General features: G+C 42.5%; 1 protein-coding gene across 1 annotated transcript; it reads left to right on the top strand.

The window, feature by feature from the left end:
• On the top strand, positions 1-27,303 carry LOC8063103. Its single transcript, XM_021455876.1, has 27 exons — positions 1-115; positions 4,837-4,996; positions 7,603-7,695; positions 8,004-8,106; positions 8,200-8,362; positions 8,836-9,010; positions 12,397-12,516; positions 12,650-13,237; positions 13,323-13,901; positions 14,068-14,136; positions 15,256-15,369; positions 15,436-15,678; positions 18,700-18,747; positions 18,832-18,972; positions 19,702-19,869; positions 19,949-20,011; positions 20,100-20,210; positions 20,476-20,559; positions 20,676-20,723; positions 21,030-21,104; positions 21,412-21,507; positions 23,184-23,264; positions 23,339-23,410; positions 23,725-23,769; positions 25,781-25,864; positions 25,947-26,050; positions 26,689-27,303. The coding sequence occupies exons 1-27, from the start codon at positions 51-53 to the stop codon at positions 26,807-26,809; spliced, it is 3,813 nt and encodes a 1,270-aa protein (XP_021311551.1). The 5' UTR covers positions 1-50; the 3' UTR covers positions 26,810-27,303.

Raw genomic sequence — 27,303 nt, 5'->3', positions numbered from 1 at the left:
ATCTCCTCCGGCAACCTCCTCTCCGTGCCCGCCTAGATCCGGTGGTGGCCATGGCAGATCTAGTGATGGCGGCGGTCATGGCGAATCCGGTGACAACGACAGCAGCGGCGATGAGGTAGGCCTCCTCCTCCTACTCCTTCTAGATCTGTTGTTTAGGGTTCAGACGAGCCTCTCTCCCTTTATTTTCCCTAACTCCTGTGGGCTTAGAAGGAAAGATTTGGGGGAAGGAAGGCCGACACGCAGTTTAGAGGCCCTAACAGCGGTGGAGCGGTCGGGATAGGTCAAAGTGGGGGTGCCATGGCCAAGGCGTCAATAGCGGTAGGGCAGGGGGAGGAGAAGACGGCTGTGACCATGAAGCTCTGACAAAACCCTAGCTCATCGCGGCAGGGGGTAGACGACAACAGGGGTGAGGGCGCTAGAGTCGAGGAGGAAGCCGTGATTTTTTTGCAACTAAAATGCTATTGTGTTGTGCATGCATGTGTGCCGTTTTTTCCTAGCCAGGTCTAAGCCAACCTCGATTGAGTTTGCATCATCACACCCCATTGCCTGCAACACCCGATGATCATCGTCTTCCATCCTGCTCTACGTTGTAGCGCCGATCGTCGTCGTCGTCTTCCTTGAGTAGCCCTGCACCGCACTACGCCACCATGCTTGTCCTCCTCTCCATCCTAATTCATGAGACTAGAGGGGCATGGGTGCCACTTCCTTGATTTGCACCCTCCTCACTTAGATTCGACCATGGGAGAGGTCATACTGACCAAAGAGGTGGAGGGCTTAATGACTGAGGAGGCAGAGGTCTTGGTGACTGAGGGCGGCATGGAGGAGTGCATCGTCATGGAGCTCTACCTCGTGCTTCGCCTGGTGGAGATGGATGTGGAAATGGTGAAGGCCCTGCTGCTCATCATGCTCACTCTGCTCATGCTACTACTGCTGGTACGGTGTGTTGTGCTCACTGAGGAAGCCCACCACTTGTTCGACAAAATGCCTCAAAGGGTACCCTTACCAATTCAGAGAAGAGGTGACTATATCAAAACAAATCAAACAACCAAACATGCCCTAAGGATAGCCAGGCTTAGACAGTATAGATGACCAAACAACTAGAGATTGGCTTGGTGGTATCAGGCTAAGGCTGCACAGGCTAAGCTTCTAGCCAGGCTAGAAGTTAGCACTAGTAGTAGAAATTTCCACTTCTATGACGAATTGCTTTTGTCACTGAAGGGGCCAAATTTGACTCCCAGGTATCATATACCTTTTTTGACAAATTAAACCCCGACAGCACACATGGTATAAGTGACATATAATTCATCAGGTCCCACATGTCGGATAGAGATATAGAAAGGTCCCACAAGATCACGTGACACGTAAGCCATCTAGGTCCCACAGGTTAGATGGAGAAGGACCGAGCAGAGACTTTCATAGTTTCATGACAAATTGTAAGCATCAAGTTATGCAAGCCATGAGGTTTCACAGCTTGAATGGAGATGGAGAGTGGTCCCATGATCCCACAAGATGGAGATAGAGAAAGGTCCCATAGGTACACATGACATGTAAGCCATCCGGGTTCCATAGGTCAGATGTAGAAGGACCAAGTGGAGACTTTTATGACAAACTGCAAGCATCAAGTTACACACAAGCTGTCGAATTCCATAGGTCGAATGGAGTTGGAGAGCGGTTCCATGGTCCCACAGGTTAGATGCTGAAGGTTTCCGTAGGTACACATGACATGTAAGCCGTCTGAGTCCCATAGGTCGGATGTAGAAGGACCAAACAGAGACTTTTATGATGAATTGCGAGCATCAAGTTAAACACAAACCATCAGGTCCCACAGGTCAAACAGAGAAGGGTCCCATAGGTACAGAGCAGAGACTTCTATGATGAATTGCAAGCGTCATAGATGATGAATTGCTAGCATCACACATGAGTAACTACAGGTCCCACAAGTACACGTCGAATGGAGAAGGGTCCTGTTGCATAGAGAAAGGACCGAGTAGAGACTTCTATTACAAATTAGATGAGTAACTATAGGTTCCACAAGTATACGTCGGATGGAGAAGGGTCCCATCACATGGAGAAAGGACCGAGCGGAGACTTCTATGATGAATTGGATCAGTAACGGTAGGTACATGTCAGATGGAGAAGGGTCCTATCACATGGAGAAAGGACCGAGCAGAGACTTCTATAATGAATTGGATTAGTAACTACAGGTCCCACAGGTACACGTCAGATGGAGAAGGGTCCCATTGCATGAAGAAATGACCAAGCAAAGATTTCTATGATGAATTGGATCAGTAACTGAAGGTCCCATAGGTACACATTGGATGGAAAAAGTACTGTGTGGGGATCTATGATGAAGCCATTCATTACAGATGGAATAGTGTTCACCGCTGATGTGTAATTAGTTCTATGCCGAAGATGTGTTCAACACATATTTGAAAGAGGTCATCACAGATGAGTTGCGCGAGTGATTTGTGACGAAACCCTGTACTCTTCTATGATGGTTTTTATGATGATGTTTGTTTTCGTCATAGAATTGGAGGGTTGCATGATCGTCATCGTTTGTCAATGACAAAACAGAAATTTTCGTCATAGAAAGTGATCTTCTCTAATGATTTCAGAGCCGTCATTAGCAAATTTGTCATAGAATTGGAGATTTTTACTAGTGATAGCCAGGAAACCAAACACCCCATAATTTCTAACTATCCAGGTTATCTCAAGAAACCTTATATATAATATAAAAATAGAAATAGAGATAGTTTTCACATTGATGGAGTTACTTTGGAGAGGACTAGACATAAAATAGGAAATAAATTTTGGCTCGGTAATATTTGATATATAGAAAGGACTGCTCACTCTGTTTTAAATTATAAACTGTTCTGATTTTTCTAGATGTATTATTTCTACTAGTAGACCTAATCTATATATAAGTGTATAGCAAGAACTATATGTTGAAAATCTATAAGACGTCTTATGAATGGAGGGAGTACTTCAAATCAAAAGAATAAACGCCGAAAGAAAACGTGGCAAAGGCTAACAATGGGCCTTATTTACACATGCAGCCCAATTAATCACTCCCTCTAAGGGTCCACTAGCAGATGTGGGACACAGGAAAAACACGAGGCGCGACACACGTTTGGCGCGTCGGCCCACGGTTTAAAAAAAACCCGATGACGCAGAGACACTTATGCGTAGGGCCCTATAGAACCACAAATGGTCCCACGTGTCGGTGTCCTTCATGCTATAACATCATGCACACCATTGGGCAATCCTCTTGTTGGCTTGGCCCTCCTCGCCTCCTGCCCCACGTCGCCTGAGCGGCCACATGGCCATGCCCTGCTCTGCTCTTCTTGCCACCGTGTCGCCTACTTCATGGCCTACGACCACCGCTGAACACAAAACCTATCCTAACCTAGTCGCTGCTGCATACTCATAGTCATGGCCTCATGCCCTTGATATCCCTCTATGTGCCCGCGAGGCCCTGCACCCTGAGCTAGGGTTTAGGCCCCAAGCCCATGGAATTCAGAGCGGACGACGCTCGGTGGCCGCAACCGTGAGGCGATGTCGCTGAAGCGCCATCACTATCGCTGTCAACACGTCGCCGGGATATTGTATCACCCCGCTTCGATTCATCTCATGCCCTAAGGTGGGCTCTAGGGCTTCCTTTATTGTACTTTCATATCCGTATGGAGCGATGTCATTTCGTAGGCGTTCTTGTACAATTGTTTTATATGGTTAGGTCTGTTATCTTCATGAATTTTAGGACTTGTGACTGTTTTTAGTTGAGTTGACGTGACTGAAGTTGCTGAAATTGTTATATTAGTAACCTTCATAGATCTGACATGCTCCGTTCTGCATCCGTGCACCTACTTGTGAGATTTATATGAGCTTGGGCTTGGCAAAATTGTGATTTTTGTTAGTAGTACAGCTGGCCTTCTAAGGGGTCTCTAGGTACTTGGCTGTCTAAGTTGGAACTTAATATCAGCAATCACATGGTAATTTAGCTTGACATTGATTATACCATCTGGTAGGAGGGTAACACAATGGTGTTGGTGTTTTGTTTTGATACGATTTTCATTAATTTGTCGAAGCATGGAGCTTTGGAATGATAGAGAGGAAAAAAATCATGCTTGTGGGTTATTCAGACATTTGAAGTTTTCATAATTCCTGATATTATATACTACCTCCATCCCAAATTATAAGTTATTCCAAGAATCTTAGGGAGTCAAAGCATCTCAAATTTGACCAAAATTATAGAAAGAATTATAAAGATTTATGGCATCAAATAGATATTACTATAATTAATGGAGAACCTAATAATACTTAGTTGGTATCATAAATAATATTATCTTATCATATAAATTTGGTCAAACTTGAGATGCTTTGACTCTTAGAATGACTTATAATTTGGGATGGAGGGAGTATATTGTTTTTGGTCAAAGCAAAGTTTGTTTCAAGCATTGATATCAAGTCGTCTGATAATCGCGATTAGTCGGGCTGATCGATGCCATGGTGATCAGCTATGCACTACGATTAGTCATGATTAGTCGAGGTGCTCGGTGCCATGGTGACTAGGATCGATTAGACGATTTGATAATATTTTTCAAGGACATCTTTAAATCTGTATGTTGGTTTTGATGGCTTTTGATTCAAGTTTGTATTTTTTTAAGTGGCACTGCTCTGTAGTGGATAACTTGCTAAAATTCATTGGAATGAAAAATGGACATGATGTTTAGCCTAGTGTGAACTAACAAAAAGAAATTGTGTTTATTTGTGTATTCCTTGCTTTCTGCTTGGAAAATTTATTGTGGTGGTCCTCATGTATCTGCTTCTTTCTGACAGATTGCTGAGAGAGCTTGGCAGAAATGTTACAGAAGATTTGGTTGTGCTGATGCCAAATTTGCTTTCATTTTTGAAGCATGATGATCCTGCGGTTGTTAAGCAATCTATAGCTAGTGGGACAACTTTATGTGCTGCTGTATTGGAAGAGATGACACTACAGGTTCGTTTTCGTAAAACAGAAGATATTCATAAATGAATAAATCCACTGTTGTTGTAACTACCTACCTGTCGGCGTCTAGACTCGTGGTCTAGACACAAACGAGTATAAGTTTGCGTGACTACCCAAGCCTGGATGGTGATGCAAGTGAGACACAGAGGATTTATACTGGTTCGGGCCTGAAATGCCCTACGTCCAGTGTGATCGGGGGGTTTGTATATCCTTGCACCCAAAGGTGCTTGTAGTAGGGGGGTACAAGCAGGTTGCGAGAGAGGGTTAAGTCCCAGGTCTTGACTTTGTGGTGGACAGAGTGTTGGTCGCTGCTCTGTGAAAGAGTGTGATGGTCGTCTGTGTGAACCTTATGAACCTGACCTTAGTTGTGAGCCTTGGCTCCCCTTTTATAGCCTCAAGGGGAGACAGGCATTTACATGAGTAAATTTCCTTCTACCGAGTGGAAGAGTTACAGTTCCGACCCTGTTGAAGCTTGTCCATCTTGTCCTTGAGGGATGGTTGACAGCATGGCTGCTCCTGTAGAGGGTTACCGAGCCCTGTAGGAGTCGTGGGGGTCGGATCGGTGACGCTGCTGATGGTCCCGTTAATAGTGGGAGAAGACAGTGAACAATGACGCTAGTTAACCTTCCCCATCCCTTTTTTACTGTGAGGCAGTACGCCACAGTGAAAGAGGTAAGGTCGCAGTGACCAGGGTGGTTGGAACAGTCGACACCCTGCCCTGCTGCGGTATGGGAGTCATCGTGCCTGTCACGTCGTGGGTACGGGCGCCGTGTGGTGGAAGTCTTGCTGACCTGGTGGAGCGGGGTCCGGCGCCCGAGCCCACAAGGATCGGGTGAGACGGAACTTGCGTCCGAGGCCCTGAGGGGTCGGGCGAGTCAGAACTAGCGTCCGAGGCCCGGAGGGGTCAGGCGAGTCGGAACTAGCGTCCGAGGCCCTGAGGTGTCGGGCGAGTCGGAACTAGCGTCCGAGGCCCTGAGGGGTCGGGCGTGTCGGATGAGCTGGGGCTCGTGCCCTGGTGATTATGTTTAACATGCTCTGTTTTTTGCGTTTTTTATTACTCTGATTTGGGTATCCCTTTTTATGGTATCTAACACTACCATTATGATGTTGCTATGGTCATTTGACGAAGTTGCTTGCTTATCTTAATTGTGTCGGGAACGTCTAACAAAGTCCATCTGATTGAAAAAATATGGTACAAGAAATGCCTATTTGCTAACCTAAAATGTAGTTTTCATACAAAGAGTTTTTAAGCTCCAAATGATAAGCATTTTGATGCAATGCATGTTCTAGTTGACTTGTTGACAGCGTAAAATCCAGCACTTTGTTGTTTTTACCTGTTTCTACTTTGTCACTTTGTTATTTTTACCTGTTTCTACTTTGTCAGTTCATGCAGCAAAGTAACAGACATTGACTATCATAAAGTGCTGCATCTTTTGTTCTACTTTGTCAGTTCATGAAAGCACTTTTGTTTGTTCTTGACTTTCGGCATGCCGAGTGCATGCATCTTTTGTGATCATCAAAAAACTTACTTTGCTACCATTAAAAGATCCATCATTTCAGTACGTTATTTACAGTGACTTTATGTCCAATGACCAAAGCCTCCAAATCCTTGTGAACTCTGCTTCCACCATTCATTCATTCTGGCACTCATTGTTATGCCTAGTTGTTTATATATTTGCTACATTGTCTCATGAAAAACACTGTGGGCAAGAGCAGACCTAATCCAAGAAAATGCTGGAATAGTACGGACAGAAACTTGCATGACAATATGATGTTTTTTCAGTATGTGAGCAAAGTCAATCAATTAAAAAAGTGACTTTCTTGCCTTAACTCAACTATCTCAAACAATTATACTAGCATTAAAGTGTAATAGATGTATTGTAGTTTCCTTGTACTATTCCTATTGCCTTGAAAAAATACATCCATTTTCATCCAGTTAAAATATTTGAAGGAGTATCATAAATTCTTATATGTTCAACTTATTGTCAAGTTAGCTATAATGTGGTGCTTCCCAGTGGTATACATGATCATATCCATGCAATAATAGGATTGCCAGAATTTGAGAGTGGTATATGAGCAACATATTCTTTTTGTAAATGAGATTCTGAGCTTGTGTAGATAAATGTTTCCCATTGGACTCACATAAGCCCTAAATTTACATTTTGTGCTGTTGAGTTTAAACTACATGCTATCAATTGAAACTGAACTGATTTCTTACCTTGCAATGTCTAGAATTCCAACATCACGAACCATTGAAGTTTTATCAACAAATTGAGGCACATAGTACCAATAGTTTATATTGTTTGCTATTTGTTTTTGGCTAGTTTACAAGGATGATTTGTGATGAAACTATACAAGTTAAGATTTAATGTTTTAAGCTGGGCTTTGGTTCAAATGAAACTCATGGCGTTGTCCCCTTTTCTTTGGAAAATATGACGCACTGTCTGGAATCTAGATTGTATAAATCTAAACAATTGCTTTTCTTGGCATATTTGTCCTGCTTTGATTTGATGTTACCTATAGGTTAACTTTAAAATATTTGTAACTCACTATAATCATTCCTGGTACTCACTCTTCTACTGTAATTGTACATCTAGGTTAACAAATGCGGAAAACTTGAAACTTGGCTTGAAGACGTGTGGGCTTGGATGAAGCAGTTCAAAGATGCAGTCTGTGGTGTGATGAATGAGGTTTGTTTAATTGTAGTTTATGCTGTATATATATAATATGTGCAATTATTGTTGTTCTGTTATGAGAAGTTGACACATCATGGAATTACTTAAAACTTTTCAAGTGTGAGGCCTCCCCTTCGTTTTGTGCCATATCTCAAATCCCTCGATGATACTATTGTACTTTACTGCAGTGATACCTGAGAGTATAACCATTTTTTAAAAAAATGACATATGTGACCAGATGCAATGGTTGGTGCTGTGATTTCTAGGTCTATATTCTTTGTTAACTGTTACTGGCTGACACTATTGCTTGTGACATGTAACAGCCAGGCCCTATTGCAACTAAACTACTTGCTCTAAAGTTCATTGAAACATGGATTTTGTGTTGGACACCTCAAGCCAACAGTGACCAAACACAGCCAACTGAAGGTACCATTTTCCAGATTAACGGTAACAAGTACATGAGCAATATTTTTTTGAGGGAAAATGGCTTTCACATTGACAAGTACACCTTCCATACAGGAAAAAACTGGAGATTTCATACTTCACGATTATCTCAATTTCATCGAAGCCTTGATCCTGCTGTCTTGGAAGCTGATGCACATAGAGCTCTCCAACTCCTCTTGGATATTATTCGAACAGCTTATGCCCATCGAGGGTCCTTCCTAGTTGGCACCATTAATTCGTAAGAATATCTACCAGCTTTATCACATATGTTGAGTAGGTGTGATTCGTTACAGTCCCACTTTCGCCCTTTCATCGTCTCTTTGAACTAGCTTCCTCTGTGTATGAAGATGAACCTGAATTTATTTAATGCATGACATCAGTTACTAGCTATCCACATGTTTATCTTGAATGTTGAATAGGTAAGCATTATGGAGCAATTGAATTACTTTAGCTGATTGACTGGTATCCTACTCTTTTTGTTACACAACCTAGGTTCTCTGTGATCTACTGACATATTATTTTGACCTTTGCGTGTGGCTGTGTGCTTGTGTGTTCGGCTCCTTGCTTGCTTGCTGTGAGTCCAGATGGAGTGTGTCTTTGAAGCTTGAGACTGTGTGCATCCATTTGTGTTGTTTATCTTACAAGCTACATAGCTGTCTGAGATGTATTTATTTGTTATTCTTCTGAAATATAATATATGTCATTTTTCAGTCTTGCAGCAGTTGTAAAGATCCGACCAATTTACTATGACCGTGTGTTGCCCGTGTTGCTTGATTTTGACCCTGGCTTGGAGACCGCAAAGGGAGCACATTCAGCAAGCCTGTGGTATGCCGTAAGAGCAGCATTTTGGGGGTTTCTACGGAGTCCTCACCAGGCAATGATTGAGGTTAGCTCATCTACTGGTTACACTTGTAGATTATGGTTCAGTTGTCATTAATAAATTATCTGATTTAATTTACATACCTCATGCCTCGATACAGCTCAAAGATTCTTAAACTGTTGCTATAGTTGATTTTTGTTTGTGAGGGAGTTTAACTTGGCTAGCTTGTTAATATGCTCTCGCACCAGATTATGGTCAATTAACTAATGGTAGTACTAATATGATGGTTGATAGTAAATATGCCTTGATGCATGAAGCTTAAGGATTGGAACGGTGCTCCAAACGGGTATCCGCGGTTCTTCTAAATAAACTAAATAGATAATTTCTTCCCTCATTTTTTTCGTTTAGTTCATTTAGTTAGACTAGAGAAAAACCGTGTGTATCCATTTAGAGGGTCATTCCCATCCTTAATGAAGCTCATATGTGAATTGAGGACACGATTCAACCAGTATATTTGGATTATATTTTTTGAACGCATTGGCAGGAGCTCTGCCTTTCAATTAAGAGAGGAAAAAACAGAGTTTATGTACAGATGGTTTTGGAGAGAAAAGAAAAAAGCATTTTAAAGGATTACAGGATTACAGACTACCCTCTCCAAATTAAAGCCCTCTTCCTTTGTTGAATATCCTCTTTGATCCTTGAGGCCACTTGCATTGCTGATTTGTGAGCACTGTTGAAAATTCTTCTATTCATCTCCTTTTGTAGACTCCATAATGTGTAGATCACCATTCCGTTGAAACGCTTTCTGTCGACGAAATATGGTCGGCAGTCTACCTAGGGGTATGTCCGAGGTAGTAGATTGTCGACAGATAGGTGCGCAAGCTACAACCTAGATGGTGATGCAAGACACAGACAAGGATTTTATCCAGGTTCTGCCGACGTGAGGGCGTAATACCTACGTCCTGCATCTGATTGTATTAATGATGAGTTGAGTTGTGTTGTCCTCTAGGGGACCCCTGCCCCTTCTTATATACTATGAAGAGACAAAATTACAAGTAAAGTATCATATTTAGTACAAAATCTTCTCGTAGTCTTGCAGTGCACGCCGACCAGCGTCGTGCGCCGCACGTCTTCATCTTATGGATCGAGCCACCTCCGATGGTGCGGCCTATATCGAGCCATGAGGGTATAGGGGTTTATACCCCCACACTTTCTTTCCCCTTAGTTATCTTGGTTTTGGCCTCCTTCCACCATGAGCTTAAGTGGACAGGGTCCTGAGGTGGTAGGATCAACTCGGCATCAAAGTGCTCCCATAAAAGAATGAGATTCCAAACGGTTTTGGCAAATGGGCAAAGTAGCGACATGTGCAGTCCTATCTCAAGTGGTCCATTGCACAAGGCACAATTGTCTTGATGGGGCCATCCTCTCTTCTGCAGGTTGTTCACTGTGAGGATTTTTTCTCTCACTAGAATCCAAGCGAACACTTTGCACTTGTTCTCTGCATGAGCTTTCCACATGAGGTTGCTCTGGAAGCCCTCATAGGAACCCTTGAACTGCATCCTGTAAGCTGATCTGGTGGAGTAAGTGCCGTCAGTTGTCCACCTCCAAACAATAGAATCTCGTATGCCTGGTGTGAGGTGGATGTTTTGGATTTTGATCCACAGGGAGATAAATTCCTCAATTTGGACAGCGGTGGTGATTTGGCCACTTAGTGATCGAATCCAGCTATTATTTTGAAGTTCTTGCTTGACCGATCTGTTTTTCCTTTTGGCAAGGTCGAACAAGTGTGGCGCCAGATGCCTTGGGGCCGCACCGTCCAGCCAACTATTGTGCTAGAAGCGAGCCTTTTCACCATCACCAATTGCGACCTCTGTTGATGCATTAAAAAGTAGCCGGTCAAGCTCGTTGCAAGGTAATTCTGCACCCGCCCAAGGTTTGAATTCTTCCACCTAGTCTTGCTACAGCCAACATAGACGGAGAGCTCTTCTGAACTTCTCTAAGTCATGTATCCCTAGTCCGCCGAGATCCTTGGGTCTTGATACCATCGGCCAATTGACCAAGCAATGTCCCCCGTTTGCGCTTGCTTCCCCTTTCCAAACAAATGATACCCTAATTTTGTTGATTTTTTTCCTCGCCCAAGCCGCGAGCAAGAACACCGTAAGGTGGTATGTGGCCATGGATTCGAGGACCGAAGAGACTAGGGTGAGGCGGGCAACTTGTTGAGCCATCTTCCTTTCCATCTGGGAAGCCTTTGGCCGATGCGAGTGTACGCGTGTGAAGCAGTAAACCCAGATAACGACAAGGGAAGGTGCCTTTGATCCCTGCAAAGGAGAAAAGCACGTGATCCAGGTCGACCTCTTCGCATCTAATTGGGTGGATGGAGCTTTTTTCAATGTTTATGTGGAGGCCTGAGAAATTTCCAAAAGCCTGAAGGATTGCCTTGACCGTCTCAAGATCTTCTTTTCGTGGGTTTATAAAAATGGCCGCATCGTCTGCATATAAGGAGGTCCTCCATCTAGTGGCAGTCGGGGGTAGAGGGGAGAGTGTCCCGTGTTGGGTCGCCAAGTCAAGAAGACGTTGCAGAGGGTCCATGGCCAAGATGAACAGCATGGGCGAAAGAGGGTCACCTTGACAAACTCCTCTAGCATTAGTATGGACACCCATTCCCGCGATCGCGGACCAAAAACCAAGGCTTGGAGCACCTCTAGCAAGTAACTCCAATTGATTGTGTCGGAGGCTTTTTAGATGTCGAGCTTCATGAAAAGGGTTGGCGTCTTTTGTTTGTGTAGTTTCCTAATAGTGGTCTACACATATAGGAAGTTGTCATGGATGCTTCTCTTCTTGATGAAAGCGCTCTAACAATTTGATACCAATGAGTCGAGAAGTGGGGCGAGTCTGTTGGCAAGAATATTTGGATTATAAATCTATGTGACTTTGTCAAAACTTTAAAAGATGATTTTGTAAGCAGATCTTTACAACCAAGGATGATACGCCTCAATCTTAATCTGGATTCTTGTGGCAAAAATAGGTGATACTAACAAAGTTAGAGTCATAATAAGAAAGATGGAATCATGCACTATAGGATCTGAATGTATGGCATTGGGTTTTTGTATACTCATTCCACCGAGCTCAAACCAAGAGTGTGTGGCAACAGTATCTGGTCTGAGCTGTCCAGTTTCCTTTCAGGGAGTCAATCCCTTCCTTTTCTTCTCGATCAGGTTGCTTGCTTGTGTTTGTTGTTGTAACTTAATAAAGTGACTAATATGTTTATGAGCTATTTTTTGGAGACATCTTGTTTTCTTTTGAGAACTCTATATCAGTTCTGCATTGCTTTTTTTTTTTGATGAATCTTCTGCATTGCTTTTCCTAAACGTGTGTAGGATTTACATATCCATATTCGTGTTTTGATGTATATTACTTGTCAAACTAACCAGACTTTCTTCTCTTGACAGTCTAAAGACATATTAGTAAGGCGGCTGCGTGTTCTCAGCCCTGGTGAGGCAATGGAACAAAATATTAGGCAGGTAGAGAAGATGTCTAGAAATATAGAGCGTGCTTCTCGTGCTATCAAGGTATATATTTGCATGCTTATACAGTTTTGTTCAATGGATTGTACATGTATACCTTTGAAAAATATGCTTCCTCGACAAGTATATACTGTTTTTTCTCTTTTGAAGAACTGTAGTTTTTTTTCTTATGCTGCAGGATGAGTCTACATCATGGGAGATGCCTTATGGAGATATTAATTGGAAGAAACCTGCTGCCCGATCAAGTGATATTCTTACTACGTCTGATGGCATAGCTAAGAGAGCAAGATTTGACATGTCTGCCACTTCAAATCTGCCAGTTCTGGGATCCTCTGATTATTCTGATATGCAAGCTGACGATGGTTGCAGTGTGGGTCATTCGTCTGATCCATCCATATTGAATAACAACGTGTCTCCTGTCGAGAAGATGATTGAAATGATTGGTGCTTTACTTGCTGAAGGAGAAAGAGGAGCTGAATCCTTGGGTATTCTTGTCTCAACTGTAGAGGCAGATGTCATGGCTGACATTGTGATAGAAACAATGAAACATCTACTAGAAGCTTCATTTCATTTGGCAACAAATAACGGTGTCCAGCAACTGAATCTTAAATATTCCTCTGGTCTCCTAACACAAAACCTACCAGCCAATTCAGACTCTGCACTGTCCGCTGCACAATCGACACCCACAGCAGATGGAGTCAGCATGTCACCATCTGAAGCCTTTGTTATGACTAGCGTTCATGATGCTAAGCGTGATCCAAGAAGGGTATGATCTATCTTTGGTGACTTTCAGGTTGTGTTTTATGAAGTCAACAGAAAATGCCTATTCTGAAGATGCTGATGTCTTGCAGGACCCTCGTCGCCTCGATCCATGGCGGATAGTTTCACCTTCTGCTTTAAATTCGATACAGGTGAAGATGGAAACCAATAGTGTGCATCAAACAGATAATCTGTCGAACACACTCTACTCCAATTCTGGGAAGTCTGAAAACTATTCAGACTATTCAGGAGATCTACAAAAAAATGAAGATGAACAGAACTCAGCTTCTCAACCTAATCAAACAATTGCCAAAGATAAGCTGGAGCTTCTGGATGTTGCCACTGAACCGGAGCCAACATCTGAAGTCGAGGCAGATATCAGGATTCATTCTTCTGATGTTGAAGATATGGTGAAACCTATGTCTTCAGAAGTTATTTCACTTGATGAATCTGATAGTATGGATTTAGAGGTTGACCCCTTTTTACCAGCTCCGGAGGCATCAACACCAGAGGACACAAATCATGACTTGCCAGTTATTACATCTCATTTGGAATTAAGTGAAAAAGGGAAAATCTCAATTAACAAACTAGCCATTGGGCAGATACTCGATGATTACAAGAAAAATAGTCTCAATGCCAGGTTTTCTTTGCTTGCCCATTTGATTGCGCAGGTATCATTTTGGTATTGTAATATTTAGTCTATTATACATACTCTATTCTCAAATGCTTAGTAGCTCCATTTTTTGAAATCTCTTTTATTTACTTGCTATAAATATTTTATATGTTGGTTGAGTAGTTTTGTCTAACACTGCTTTTTCCCATAATTTGTCTTTGCAGAGTGCTGCTGATGATAACATTATGGATTTGATTCAGAGGAACATTATCTTTCACTCTCATGATCAGAAGGTATTTCACTAATAATGAATTATATCCACTGTTTGGTGTTACCAGCATTGCTGTAACAACAGCAGATACATCCAACTTTTCAATCAAATTTTTTTTGCTAGGAATTTGCATTTGGCTAGGGTCTGAATTCGTTATTGTTTATTAGGATTTAATGCACATACAAATTATATTATTTCATGAGATGTAAGTTCAGAAGTTAAAATTGGTACCTGGTTATTATTTTTTATTGGAGTAAACATGGCTTGAATACATCATAGACAGGTCGGTAATTATTTTTCATATGCATATGTGCAATTGTCATGATCTATCTTGTTTGTTTTTTATCCATGTGCCCTTTTCTGCTGACCTTGAGCTAGGTTCTGCGTTCTGCGTTCATTAAGTTGAGTTAATGCTCCTAAGGCACAGTTTGTTTCAGCTCCTGGCTGGCTTCTGTAGGCCAAAATCCAGAAGCTGAAACAAACAGACAGCTTCAACCAAAGGTCTAAAAGACAGGCTATGTATGTACTAAAAGCCAAATGCTGGCTTGGACTTTGGAGGAGCTTTTGCAGTCTTCTGTTGCATGCTTTTCTGAGGAGCATTACATTATACATATTTCATTCATTCAAAAACTTATCCAAGAGACAGCTTCTCCAGTCTCCAGCTTTTGAAAAAGCTGGCTTTTACCAGCAGCTACAAAAGACAGTTTTTCTAAAAACTACAACTGAAACAAACAGGCTGTGCAGCATATCCAAGACTTCACTTAAATTACATCTCATATATATATATGGTCTATTCTAAACATAAGCCCATCCTAAAGTGTTTTCTCCCTTAGCAGTTCCCCTAAATCTCAACCTCCTTTTTTTTAAGGTAGGGTGGACGGGGGAGTGACTCAAATTTGAGGTAGAGGGTGATTTAGGGTGCTACTAAATATGTTGGGTAGTGTCACTCTCGGAGAAATGGAGATACAAAGTGTCAGCTATGTTTGTGCTGTTCAAACTTTCTCTGTTTGTCACGTGAATTGCAATTGTCAATGCCCAGATCTCAGATCTGCATGGGTCCCATCATAATCATATAAGCTTATTAGTTGACCGGTAACTTCACCACTCCTAAGATATTTCTGATGTACATGTGTTTTTGTAGGGGTATGAACTGGCAATGCATGTGTTGTATCAGCTGCAGAGTATCAGTGTTGCTAATTCACCAGAAAGCTCTACCGCTACTTCTAAACATTACGAGAAGTTCTTTATATCACTTGTAAGCATGCTCATGTTCTTTCTGAGAGTCAAAACATTTTCTCATCTCCTTTGTTCTCATCTCCAGGCGAGGTCCTTGATTGATTCACTGCCTGCTTCAGACAAGTCTTTTAGCAAACTTTTATGCGATGCACCATATCTACCTGAGTCTATATTTAGATTACTGGAGGATCTTTGCTTGTCAGAAGACAACAGCCAACAATTAAAGGATGGGGATGGGGACCGTGTTACCCAAGGCCTGGGAACTGTATGGAGCCTTATCTTGGTTCGGCCTCCGCTTCGCCATGTTTGCTTGGATATTGCTCTGAAGGTTAGCTTGTTTCCTTTTCTTTTCTTTTTTCGAGACCACGCCAATGGCACGTTTTTCATTAAGCAGGAATAGTTTGAGACAAACATGGCTGGTAATAACAAGATTACCAGAGCCCGAACAGAAATAACCAACAGCAACTAGTTAACATAGAACGATTACATGGCTGAAACAAATTTGCTCGATGGGGGGCAGCGCACTCAGACTCTAGAGAGGAGCACAGCAAGCTGCCTGCACCCGGCCATCACCCAGCTGCTACCCTCATCAGCAATGGCATCCACCTGGCACTGCGGTGATGAAGAAACTCCATTGAAAGTGCTTTCGTTTCGTTCTTTCCATAACATCCAGCCCAGAAGAAAGAAGAAAGTGTCGAAGCCCCGCCTGAATGGTTTGGGCAGCAGCTTCCGAACACGCGACCACTAATGGATCGACGGCTCCTCATTGACGATAATGATATCCTGCAAGTGGAGTTTGGCAAGCCAGATATGCCATACCTCAAGTTGCTTGTTAATGTTTGAGTTTACTTATGTTATGCGTTGTTTAAATATGTCCATGAACCCAGGGACGAAGCCATGAAAAAAATTTAGAGGGGCTGAACAAAAGTTCTACATTGACTTAGCTCTACTATTACCCCTCGTAATAGAAAAAAAATATTAGCTTGAAGTAGTCTTATAAATATAGATCAATGATGAAATTCACAAAATATATCTAAAAATAAAGTTTCTCAGCCCACCCTAACTTATAAACTTGTGTCTAAAATTAAAAGGAGAACGCTAAGGATTCCATTGGGCCAGCAGCGGTAGGGGGGGCTGGAGCCCCCTAGCCCCACCGCTGGCTTCGTCGCTGCATGAACCTCAAGTGCAGGCATGTGGGATGCATGGCTCACATTTTGTTGCACTCTAATTTCCAGATTATGAGAATATCAACCATAGTTCAGATTGATGGTACAAATTCCTTTTATGTGGCTGATAGATTGGTCTTGTTTTTTTGAATTTTCACCGAGGGGGATTACTCCCACCTGAATGTTTTAAAAATGGCTCAAAAAGGCAGATTTACAGAAGTTTACAGAAGTTTTGAGGAGGAAAACAACAACAACAACAACAACAACCGCCGCACCGAACGCCCTAGCGCTAGGGCGAGAAGTGGCAGAGCCACAGAAAAACAAGGAAACAGTAGCAGGACGCGGAGACTACTACATCAGAACATATGAGCTCTTCGACGATGCCTCCAGGGGGGTGAATGACGCCGTAACATAATCATCGTCATCCAAGCCGAAGCTTCGCAAGGATTTCTCCCGAGCCATGTGTCCATGAGAAGTAGTTGCAAGGCTCTTCAGTGACGCCTTCAAGAAGGAGAATCTCGTCGCTGGCTCAAAAAGTTTGAGCTGAGCTTTCGCCCAGAGCCGCTGCCAAAGCCTCCAAAGACCCACCCGCGACTGAGGTGGTAGCCGGCCGCCTCCACACCATGCAGAGCCTTTCGGACTCGCCCGCGAAGATGGTAGGGGCGCACCGGCAAACGTCAACCGCCTCCGCTCAGCGCGGAGCCATGCCGGACTCGCCCGCGACGAGGGGGCAAAAGCGTTCTCGCCTGAACAGAGGGGGTGTCGGCCGCCGCCACACCACGCGGAGCCGCTCCCGGACTCGCCCGCGGCAGTGGGAGACGCGCGCCAACAAGGATCCCCAAACGTGCCGGTCGCCGCCACACCGCGCGGGAGCCACACCTGGACTCGCCCGCGACGGATGGAGGCGCGCACCGGCAAGCAACCGTCCTGACGAGGGGAGCCGGTCACCACCACACCACACGGAGCCATTGGCCCATTGTTGGACTCGCCCGTGAGATGGGAGGCGCACACCGGCACTCCAACAGCACGCTATCACCCACGAGGTTGCCGAGGTCGACGTCGTCGCGGTGACCAAACTGCGTTGTGCCTTCCCGAGGAGAAGGCGGGAAGGCGCCCACGAACACGAAGCCCCGCCGCCAGCAAGCCCGCGGCCAAACCTCGCAAGCGTGCCGCAGTTGGCCCCTGCACAAACGCGAAGGGCACAATGCCCCACTGCCGGCACGCCAGCAGCCGAACCGTGTGCCCCGCGACGCTGTAGGACCACCCAGATGGGGTCAGAGTAGCCCAAAGACCGCCGCCTCGCTGATGACCAATGAGCAGCAGACAGATCGAGACCCAGGAGGCCCCAATCCGTCCACGGTCGTTCAAGGTCTTCCTTGTCGATGTAGGAGAGGAGGGATCCGCCGGTGGTGAAGGAGAATGGAGGGAGGGCGCTGGGGCCGGAGCCACCGCCACCCCCGCCACCGCCCCAAGGCATCGGGGTAGGGGAGAGGTAGGGACGGCAAAACCGGGCGTGGGGGAGCCGGATCCAGCCACCGAGGCGCAGCTTGCGCCGCCGCCATGACGAGGCGTGCGCGGCCGCAACGGAGCAGGAGGTCCGGGGAGAGGTAGGGCGGGCAAGCCACTCCCCCGAGCCCGAACCGCCGCTATCCACTTCGTCTTGAGCGACCGCCAGGGGGGGGTCGACACGGATCCGAACGCCGGAGCACCGGATCCGCGGCCAGGGAGCATGGATCCGCCACCCCGAGCCCACCAGCGGCGTTGGAAGAGAGAGACGGGGAGAGATAGGGAGGAAAAGGGGGGAGAGAGGGTGCTGTAGGGAGCCAACTAAGGGGCGCCGCTGCGGGCCGCCGCCACCGCTAGCTGGAGCCGCGGCGACGGCGGCCGGAGCTGGCCTACGTGCGGCGGCGCGAGTGGCGGCGCGAGTGTCGCCCCGAGTCGCCTGGGGGAGACGACGCGGGGCTCCCCGTATGAGTCGTCACCACGTTTTTCTAGATTGGTCTTGTTAATATGTACAGATATATGTGCTTTTCTATATCTTCTCTCTTTTTGGCCTATGTAGTCCTTATGGCCCATTTTGGCCCATACTTGTATATACTAAAACCCTAGACTCAATAGATGGGTGTGAGGTCATTCTTCCTAACAGTTCTGTGATGCACTTACTTTCTGTTGTGAATTTGCAGTGTGCTGCCCACTCTCAAGATGAAGTCAGGGGAAGGGCAGTTAGATTGGTGAGCAGAATTGCCTTATCTTTTCATTGTTTTGGCCTGATATAATACTACGCTAGCATGCTGATACATGCATTCTATTTGTAGGTTTCAAAAAGGCTCTATGATCTACCATATGCAACCAAAAAAATAGAGCAGTTTGCCATAGAGAGTCTTGTGGGAGTCGCTGATGAGCATACTGTGGACACAGATATTAATTTGAAATCCTTGAAAGAATCTACAGCTGAGGTAACTCTAAATTATTTTGATACTCTTCGCAGTTGATGTCATTTCTTTGTCAGTTTCTGCTAGGGGATGAAAAAGAGATTCCTAACTATTCAAATACCTTATTATAATTCAGCAAAATGTATTGGAATTTCTTCTTGAAATTGTAGTTTATGTTCCCTTTGACGATGTATTTCACTTTAAAGTGAAATATGGATGTGAATCTACCTGAAGCACTTTTCTTATGCATTTGTATTTGAATTTTAATTTGAGAAACTATCATACACGTTTTCTGTAGCATGGTTTTTGGTTAAAACCAAGGATTATATAAAACTGATGTATATGATCGTTGAAAGTTCAGCTTACATTAGTTGTTTTGACTTTTAATTAACTTATAGTCTTGTACTAATTGATGAGACATTGAGCTTGTCACATGGTTATGGAACCTCTAGTCTCTTGATTGTTTACTGAGCATCTCTTGCATTAGATGGCAGTACTTGACTTGTTTTGCCATCTAGCAGTGTAGAATAGGGATTGGGTTTCTTAGAACTTAATTATTTGCAGCTAGACCTCTAATTTCTGTAGTAGTGTTATATCTTTTACTTTATGGTGTAGGGAGAATGTTACTTTCAAAAAAATGGTGTAGGGAGAATGTTCCAATATTCTTTATGGTGTCTTAAGAGTTTAGATTATTCACAATAGTTGCTGTATTTTGTTTTTTCTTCACTGATGAATGGTCTTTAATGAAAGCAGATTGAGGTAGGCGGTCAGGGAACTTCAGTTACTGGCTCCCAGATCCCAGATACTGAGTTTTCTGAAAATGAGCCATTCAAGACATCATCGATTTCACCAAAACAGTCAGCAGTATCCGTATCTGAGGCAAGACGCCGTACTTCTTTGTTCTTTGCACTTTGCACCAAGGTATCCATATGAAAATAGTACCTTTGCTCTTTTATGTCTTCCTTTTGGGTGGTGGTAAAAGCAATTTTTTTTCTTCCAGAGAGCTAGTCTTCTTCAACATCTGTTCAATGTTTATAGAATGTCTCCAAAAGTTGTCAAGCAGGTGCTGCCTTTGTTTTTGCAATGTAGGTTTCTAAATATTGACTAGTTAATATGTTATTGACTGCTCATCATGGTGCAAATTTATGCAGTGTATCCATTGGCATATGCCCAATCTTATAAGAAATTTGGGGCCCTCGTGCCCTGAGATGCTGAACATAATTCATAATCCACCTGAAGGCAGTGAACATCTTATTACCTTGGTACCATTTGGTTTCTGACTTCTCTTTATTAATTATTCAATATTTCCTCCATCCCAAAATAAATCAATTCCTAGAATCACCCTAAGTCTTAACTATTTCATGATGTATCTAGTGATATTAATTTGATGTCAAAAATATTGGTGCTATTTTCATTTGGTCAAATTTGAAATAGTGGCTTAGAGCACCTCTAGAAGTTGATTTAATTTGGGATGGAGGAAGTACAAATAGGTTCCATAAACTTATTGCTTGTTTTCTCATTTTAAAGACACTGCAAACATTGACCGAAGATTCAAATCCTTCAGCTGACCTAGTTGCTGCTGTTAAACAATTATATAATACCAAGCTGAAGGTATGCATAAATTCTGCTGTGCTGTGTACTGCTTCGTATTTACCTGCTCACACTTGTAACATGTTTGCTATTTGTTATTTAATGTGTTTGCTGAATCTTTTGACTTTATCTGGAAGGATGCATCTATCCTCATTCCCTTACTGCCTTCATTTCCAAAGGAGGAGGTACATGCTTCAAATAGTATTTCTCCAGCATTGATCATCTCCCTATTTGATAGTGACTTTGGGCTATTTAAATTGTGATAAATTTATGTTCCAGGCCATTTTGAGAAATCATTACTGAGTCTTATTGCAATTTCTTTGTCGAACATTTCAAACTGTGATTCTTAACAAATGCAATAATTTTATGTTTATCATGCATTTTTTCCTTCGGTTGTGATTACTATAGATTTCAATCTTTTTTGCATAATGATATAATTGACAAGTCCTTCTATTGCACTTAACATTTTCTCTTATTATACTGGCTCTCAGGTATTGGCTATATTTCCTAGGCTAGTTGATCTCCCGCTTCAGAGATTCCAAGACGCACTTGCTCGGATATTGCAGGTGATTTTACTGTGCTTATTGCACTCCATTGATAGGCATTATGACCCCCTCCCCCCCACCCTTTTTTTTATTTCAAAACAAAGGCCTGTCTGAGCTTTAGATTTTATGGGGGTGAAGCATTGAAGCATGAGCAGACTCTGTTTCAGTGCTGATCTGATGCACCTTATTTATGTTTTCAGCATGACTATTTATTTATGGTCGACACAATGATGCCCGTGTTTTGTTGTAAAAGGATGCACACACAATCTATTTTTTTAAGCAAGTGATAAGTTTTCTCTCTAATCTTTTGTACTTTTACATTGGACAGGGAACTGCTCATATTGGTCCAGCATTGACTCCTGCTGAAGTTCTGATTGCAATTCATGATATTAACCCTGAAAAAGATAAAGTTGCCCTAAAGAAGGTAATGTCATTTATTATAGTTGTTTTTAGTATCATCGATGGCATGCTATACACAATTAACATGGCCCCTGAGTACCCGACGCCACTATTCTACGAACGTTCAGTGGAAATGAAAGCAACGGTTAATTTCCGACAGTCATTCTCTTTCCTTCTTTGGACAGTGCATATGTTACTTTCTATTTCTGGATAGAACAGGAATCATTTTTCTTTCTCTTTTAAGGCATTCGATTCTCTTTTTACTTTCTTTTGCTGGATCACCCGTCCTTAAATATTATTTTTTATTTTTTTAAGAAGCATGTGCTCATAACTTATAAAACGGAATTAAAAAGCATAACTTTCACGATAAACTTAATAGTACTAACTTAGAAGTACTTCTAGACAACATAAGTTCGAGGAATAGCTCAACATTGCTAACTTAGTCGTTCTCCTGCGTTCTCTTTTAGGTTTGTAGAGTCGTTTTTTCTCTCTTTTTGGAAAACTAAACATTTGGGAAATGGGAATAGGGTTTATAAAAAGGTGGGGATGAAATAAAAGTAACTTTAACAACTTATACTACATAATACATTCCATATAATGATGATGCACCCTTGGAAAACCAAGATAAAATAATTGCTTTTTAAACTTGTGCAGCGATAATCTCAGCATCTATTTCTTCAGTTCGTAGATTTGTAAAATAATTAAATTATAAAATTTAAAATAATAAATACAAAACATAAGTTAGATGCATTGCTGTTAATAGTAACTTAGACAAATAAGTTAGCTAGCATGCATCACATGGAAAACACAAGTTACTTATATAACTTTGTACACTAACTTAATCTCGTTAGTTAGTAGCCTATACATAAAAAGAGAATTTAGATAAACTCAGTACAATAAACCTAATGAACTAAGTTGTGCTGCATAGCCATGGAAAATGTAATTGACTTTTTTAAATTGAATTTACTATTATCTAGACACAACTGTATATCTATACACATAGCAAAATCAATATATGTAGAAAAATTAAAATATTTTATAATTTGGAATAGAGGGAGGCATAAATTACACAATACAACTTAATGTACATAAGTTACACAACTAATACACTAGTGTATATAGAAAGTTATGCAGTTATTATACACAAACAGAAGTTATACAATACAACTTAGCAGAATAGGTTAGCGCATAACTTTGCAGAATAAGTTAGCAATATAACTTGTATGTTATAAGTTAATATACATAAATTGCTACTAAAAAATAAAAATCTTCGAAACATATAGAAGTGGGGTCTAGTTTTGTTCGTCTCGTCACGTTGAACACACCGGTATAGACGGAATTAAAAATAGATATATCATTCAAAAGTTATAGCAATTTGAAATAAATATTTTGCTTTTTTTATGATGACGTCAAAAGCAGAGGGAAAGGAAAGTGAGGGGAGGAGGGTGGGCGACCGGATCGTTCGCTAGATTAAAAGCTACTGAACGACCGTGAGAATGGAATTAGGCTGAGCACCTTGTATGTTGCACTAGCCTCCCAAAATAATTGAGTTCTCAAGAGAAACATATATATATTTGTGGAACATTTTTTGAATTCCAGATTTTGTACCCAAATGTATCCTCATGGATTTGTTTAAATGTGTGCCATGTGTTTTTATTTATTGCATGGATTTCTTCAGCTGCTGATGGAGACTCATTTCAGGTCATGGATGCTTGCACGGCTTGCTTTGAGCAACGTACGGTATTTACTCAGCAGGTTCTGGAGAAGTCACTCAATCAATTGGTACTTACATTACCGCTGCAATTGGAGTTTTGTGCGTCTTTATTTTCATCTTGCCTAATAATTTGAACTTGCAGGTTGACAGAATACCAATTCCTCTTCTTTTTATGAGAACAGTTATTCAAGCGCTTGATGCTTTCCCTGCTTTGGTATGCTGATTTTTATTTTGAGTTATACACAGCGAATTTTATCTGTTCATATTTGTTGGTAAAAAAGCTTTGATTGTAGTTCATTTATTCCTTTTTAATCAATATGTACACTCTTAAATATACTATTAACTTGCCAACCTATTTGTACATATACACATGCTAATCAGATGTTTTTGCGAGAAACTCTGAACAACTCATTGTTGCCAGTTCACGTTGTTTTCTGTTTTCCAAATTATTATATTTTGGCGCATAAGAGCAGTCTGAAGAACATTGTTTTCAGATTTTCGCTCATCTGACCACTGTTACTTATTCAGGTTGATTTTGTCATGGGAATACTCTCCAGGCTCGTCGATAAACAGGTCTAAATATTTCTAGTGTATCATGCAGTCATACTTTGTTTTAGGACCTGTTTAATTTCCTATGCTGTTATTGATGGAGCAAACAATAATCCATGCTATATCAAAGCTTAACAAAAATCCCATAAAGTTTTTTTGTCGGTATATTCTTTAAGTTGTTTGTGTCGCGATATTCTTACCTAGCGAAAGAAGCTAGGTCGACATTTATATACGATATCATTCAAATGTTCTAACTCATGTGGTGTAACAAAGCTTAACCAAAATCTCATAAAGTTGCTTTTGTTTCTATATTTTTACCTAGTGAAAGAAGCTAGGTTAACATATATATACGATACAGGCTTAATAACTTAAAATATACATATATGCCCTCCCCCCCCCGGCTCTAAGGCACAGCGGCTGTCTCCCGCCTCGTGGTGCACAAAATGCGGGCAACGCTCCAAGGCTGACGCTGGGAGCAGCAAACGGTAGTACTTGGGCGCGACTGCCATCATGGCTTTAGGGCGTGGCACTCCGGAGCGAGGGCGATGCTCCCTAGATCCGCTAGCCCTACTATCTGCTCTGCTGGCGGGGTTCCACTCGACGCGGTCTAGCACACAGCTCAGGATGTTGGCTTGCTCAGCTTGCGGCAACCTCCTTCCTCTGACGCCGGCAGCCGCGTCCGACTCATCCCCTGCTGCTTTTGTGCTAGCTATAATGGTCTCGGACGGTAGGGGCGTGTTAGCGAGGTTTGGTTTCCTGGTTTCTAAGTCGACGGACTATGGTCCACGGGTTAGGGAAGCTTAGGAAAAAGCCATGCACTGCCCTGTTTGTGCAATCGACGGTGACGCCCTCTGGCGCCAATTACCTTTCTTGGAGGCGTAAATAATGTAGGCTCCCAACTCTATGATTGTAGTTTGTCCCTCTCATTCTGGGAAAACCTAGCTCTAGTTTTCTGGAGCCGGTGGTGGCGACGTCGTCAATGTCGTTGACCCTCCACGGCCCTGGGTTCTCTCTGTTTGCTCTCTCTCTCTCCCATGTTGTTGTTGGACCCTCTTGGGTGAGACTGGCTCTGGTTGTCGATCGTTGATGACGTTTCGATGAGTGTTCTTCTCTAGCGTCTCTGCTCCATCGGTGGTCTCCTTGATGGTGCAAAAAAACAAATGTTGGGTGGTGTTTCCACTGTTGCCGCCATTCCCCTACATGGCTTCCTCCCCGTAGATAGCGTTGGATGGTGGCATGTGGGCCCAGATGTGCTGGAGGATGTCACCATCGGTCCAAGGAAGGTCATTGTATCTGATGATCCTGGACTTGCGTGTCCGTCGTCACTCTTAGTCCCCATTTTACTGGTTGGCCCTCACATGGAGGGTGGCGGAGCGGCGTAGCTACGAGGAGTGGTGGAAGGAACAATGGTCACGGTGAAACCGACAAGTATGTGTTCGGTGATGGTGCAAATCGACGTTCAGTTGGCTTCTTTCAGCTTGTCTCTAGGCTTATCCTTGAGTCTATTATGTCTTGTTGTTGTTGTTGTTGTTGGTGGTGGTGGTGGTGGTGGTGGCAGTGTTGTAATCCCTCTCTTCCTCCAATCCTAAACCTTTTTGTAAACTTTAGGATCCTGGACCCTCCATGCACTGGCTTGCCGGAATCAATGAAAATTGATTCAGGTGGGGCTCTCACCCCTCCGATGATGTCTTCAAAAAAACATATATATATATATATATATATATATATATATATATATACACACACACACACACGATACCATTGGAGTGTTCTACCTCATTTCGTGTGTAGTTCACTTTTGTATATAAGAAACTTGTTAGAAACCTAATATAGCCATTGTGCCTTGTTTATCAGATTAGTTATCATTGATGCGTGCTGATATGGCGTGCAGTTTGAAATTCTTTTTGGGTACACACACAAAACAAATTATTCTTGTAACTTAAGATCACAAAGAAACTGAGCAGGAAGGCCATTAAGTAGGTTTTCTGTTTTGACTTATTGAGCTGAGCCCTTGAATTTATTTTTCTTGCTGCAGATATGGAAAATGCCAAAGCTATGGGTTGGGTTTTTGAAATTGTCATTCCAGACTCAGCCACGTTCTTTTGATGTCTTATTACAGGTATACCTTGTTATGCAACTGAAACATTCATGTATATCCATTATTCAGTTTTACTGATATCCATTCATGCTGCTACGTGTAGCTACCTCCACCACAACTTGAGTTTATGTTGAATAAATATCCCAATCTTCGGACACCTCTTTCTTCCTTTGTTAATCAGCGAAATATGCATACCACCTTGCCCAGGTACCGCAATATTTGTATTAGTGTTACAAGCTTACTTAATTTTCATACACCCACCCTTTTGATGGCTTGAGATACTTAAGCCTCCAGTTAAGTTGCTATAAACTGAGTCGCCCACACTATTGTCGGTTTCTTTATTTTTATTGGTTTGCTGTGTAAAATTGCTGAAAATGCAAGTTAGGGGTGGGGGTGGGGGCTGCTTATGATAAATCAAGACCCTTAAAGAGATCCTTTGATGTGCTGGGTGTATTTGTGCTTGAACTAGCATCCAAGGATTCATCTCCTTTCTAAGTACTGGAATCTATGACGACCTTCTATTTTTATGCAAATATCATTCTTTGGTTTAAGCACACAAATATAAAATCGACTCCTAATTTTCTTTGCAAGAAACAATTCAAAGTGGTAATAAAGATTACATCGAGTTTTACACATGTTGTGCTGTGAGTGCCAACTTCAAATTGTGTGCTCTAATGGTTTCAAACCATGTCATGTTCATTCAAATATGTAACTTTTACTCAGTTTTTTTAGTCATCTTAGTATTCCATCAGTGAAGTGATCAATAGTATCATAGTTGTTGGCTTGTTGCATTCTTTGTGTTCTTATTTCTGATGTGCCTTGTCCGGTGTTTCTCATAATTGCAGACAGATTTTGAACATTCTGGGTTTTTTTAGTGAACCACAGCAGGCACCAATGACGTTTGTGCCTGCTACCTTACAAACAGCGGATGCAACCACCTCTCTTCCTGGTGCAACCCTGATGTGAATATAATGTTGTGGAAGCCATCAGATGCAAGAAAGGTCGATGCACATACAGATCTTCGTAGACAATAGTGCGCAGAATGGGCGGATCATCAATGAAGATTGCTGCCCCTCTGATGTGTACTATTTTTGCAATGACTGGTTATAAGCAACTCCGCATTGAGAATGGGAGATGTTGACAGGAGCCAAATGAGGTGATTGTGTCCTGGAGATTGGAGATTTTAGTAGCTTTACTATTGTAGCTAATGTAGTCCCGTCGTCGTGGTTCTAGAGTCTGGCCCTTGCAGGCAGAGGCAAAGGAAAAAGGACGGAGAAGGCTGTTTAAAGCAAGTCAGATTACAGCTGCTGCATTCCTTTCATTGGGAGCAGGGATTTGACTAATTTACTCTAACCATTGTTGTAACAATTTGTCTGTGTACATTAGTTAATAATTGAGTTTTGCTGCTAGTGTTAGCGAACACATCTGCTTCCATTTGTTTGGTCATGATCTCTGCCGTC

This window comes from Sorghum bicolor, chromosome 3, assembly GCF_000003195.3.
Source record: "Sorghum bicolor cultivar BTx623 chromosome 3, Sorghum_bicolor_NCBIv3, whole genome shotgun sequence".
Lineage (NCBI taxonomy): Eukaryota > Viridiplantae > Streptophyta > Magnoliopsida > Poales > Poaceae > Sorghum > Sorghum bicolor.
The sequence above is the reverse complement of the archived record's forward strand: the minus strand, read 5'-3'. Positions and strand labels throughout refer to the sequence as shown.

What these genes read in the sequence shown, in the direction of transcription:
- LOC8063103 (XM_021455876.1), top strand. Translation starts at nt 51, where the DNA reads ATGGCAGATCTAGTGATGGCGGCGGTCATGGCGAATCCGGTGACAACG. An exon ending in TCTGTGGTGTGATGAATGAG is followed by an intron (nt 7,696 to 8,003) that starts GTTTGTTTAATT and finishes GACATGTAACAG; the next exon opens with CCAGGCCCTATTGCAACTAA. An exon ending in AGAAGTCACTCAATCAATTG is followed by an intron (nt 23,265 to 23,338) that starts GTACTTACATTA and finishes TTGAACTTGCAG; the next exon opens with GTTGACAGAATACCAATTCC.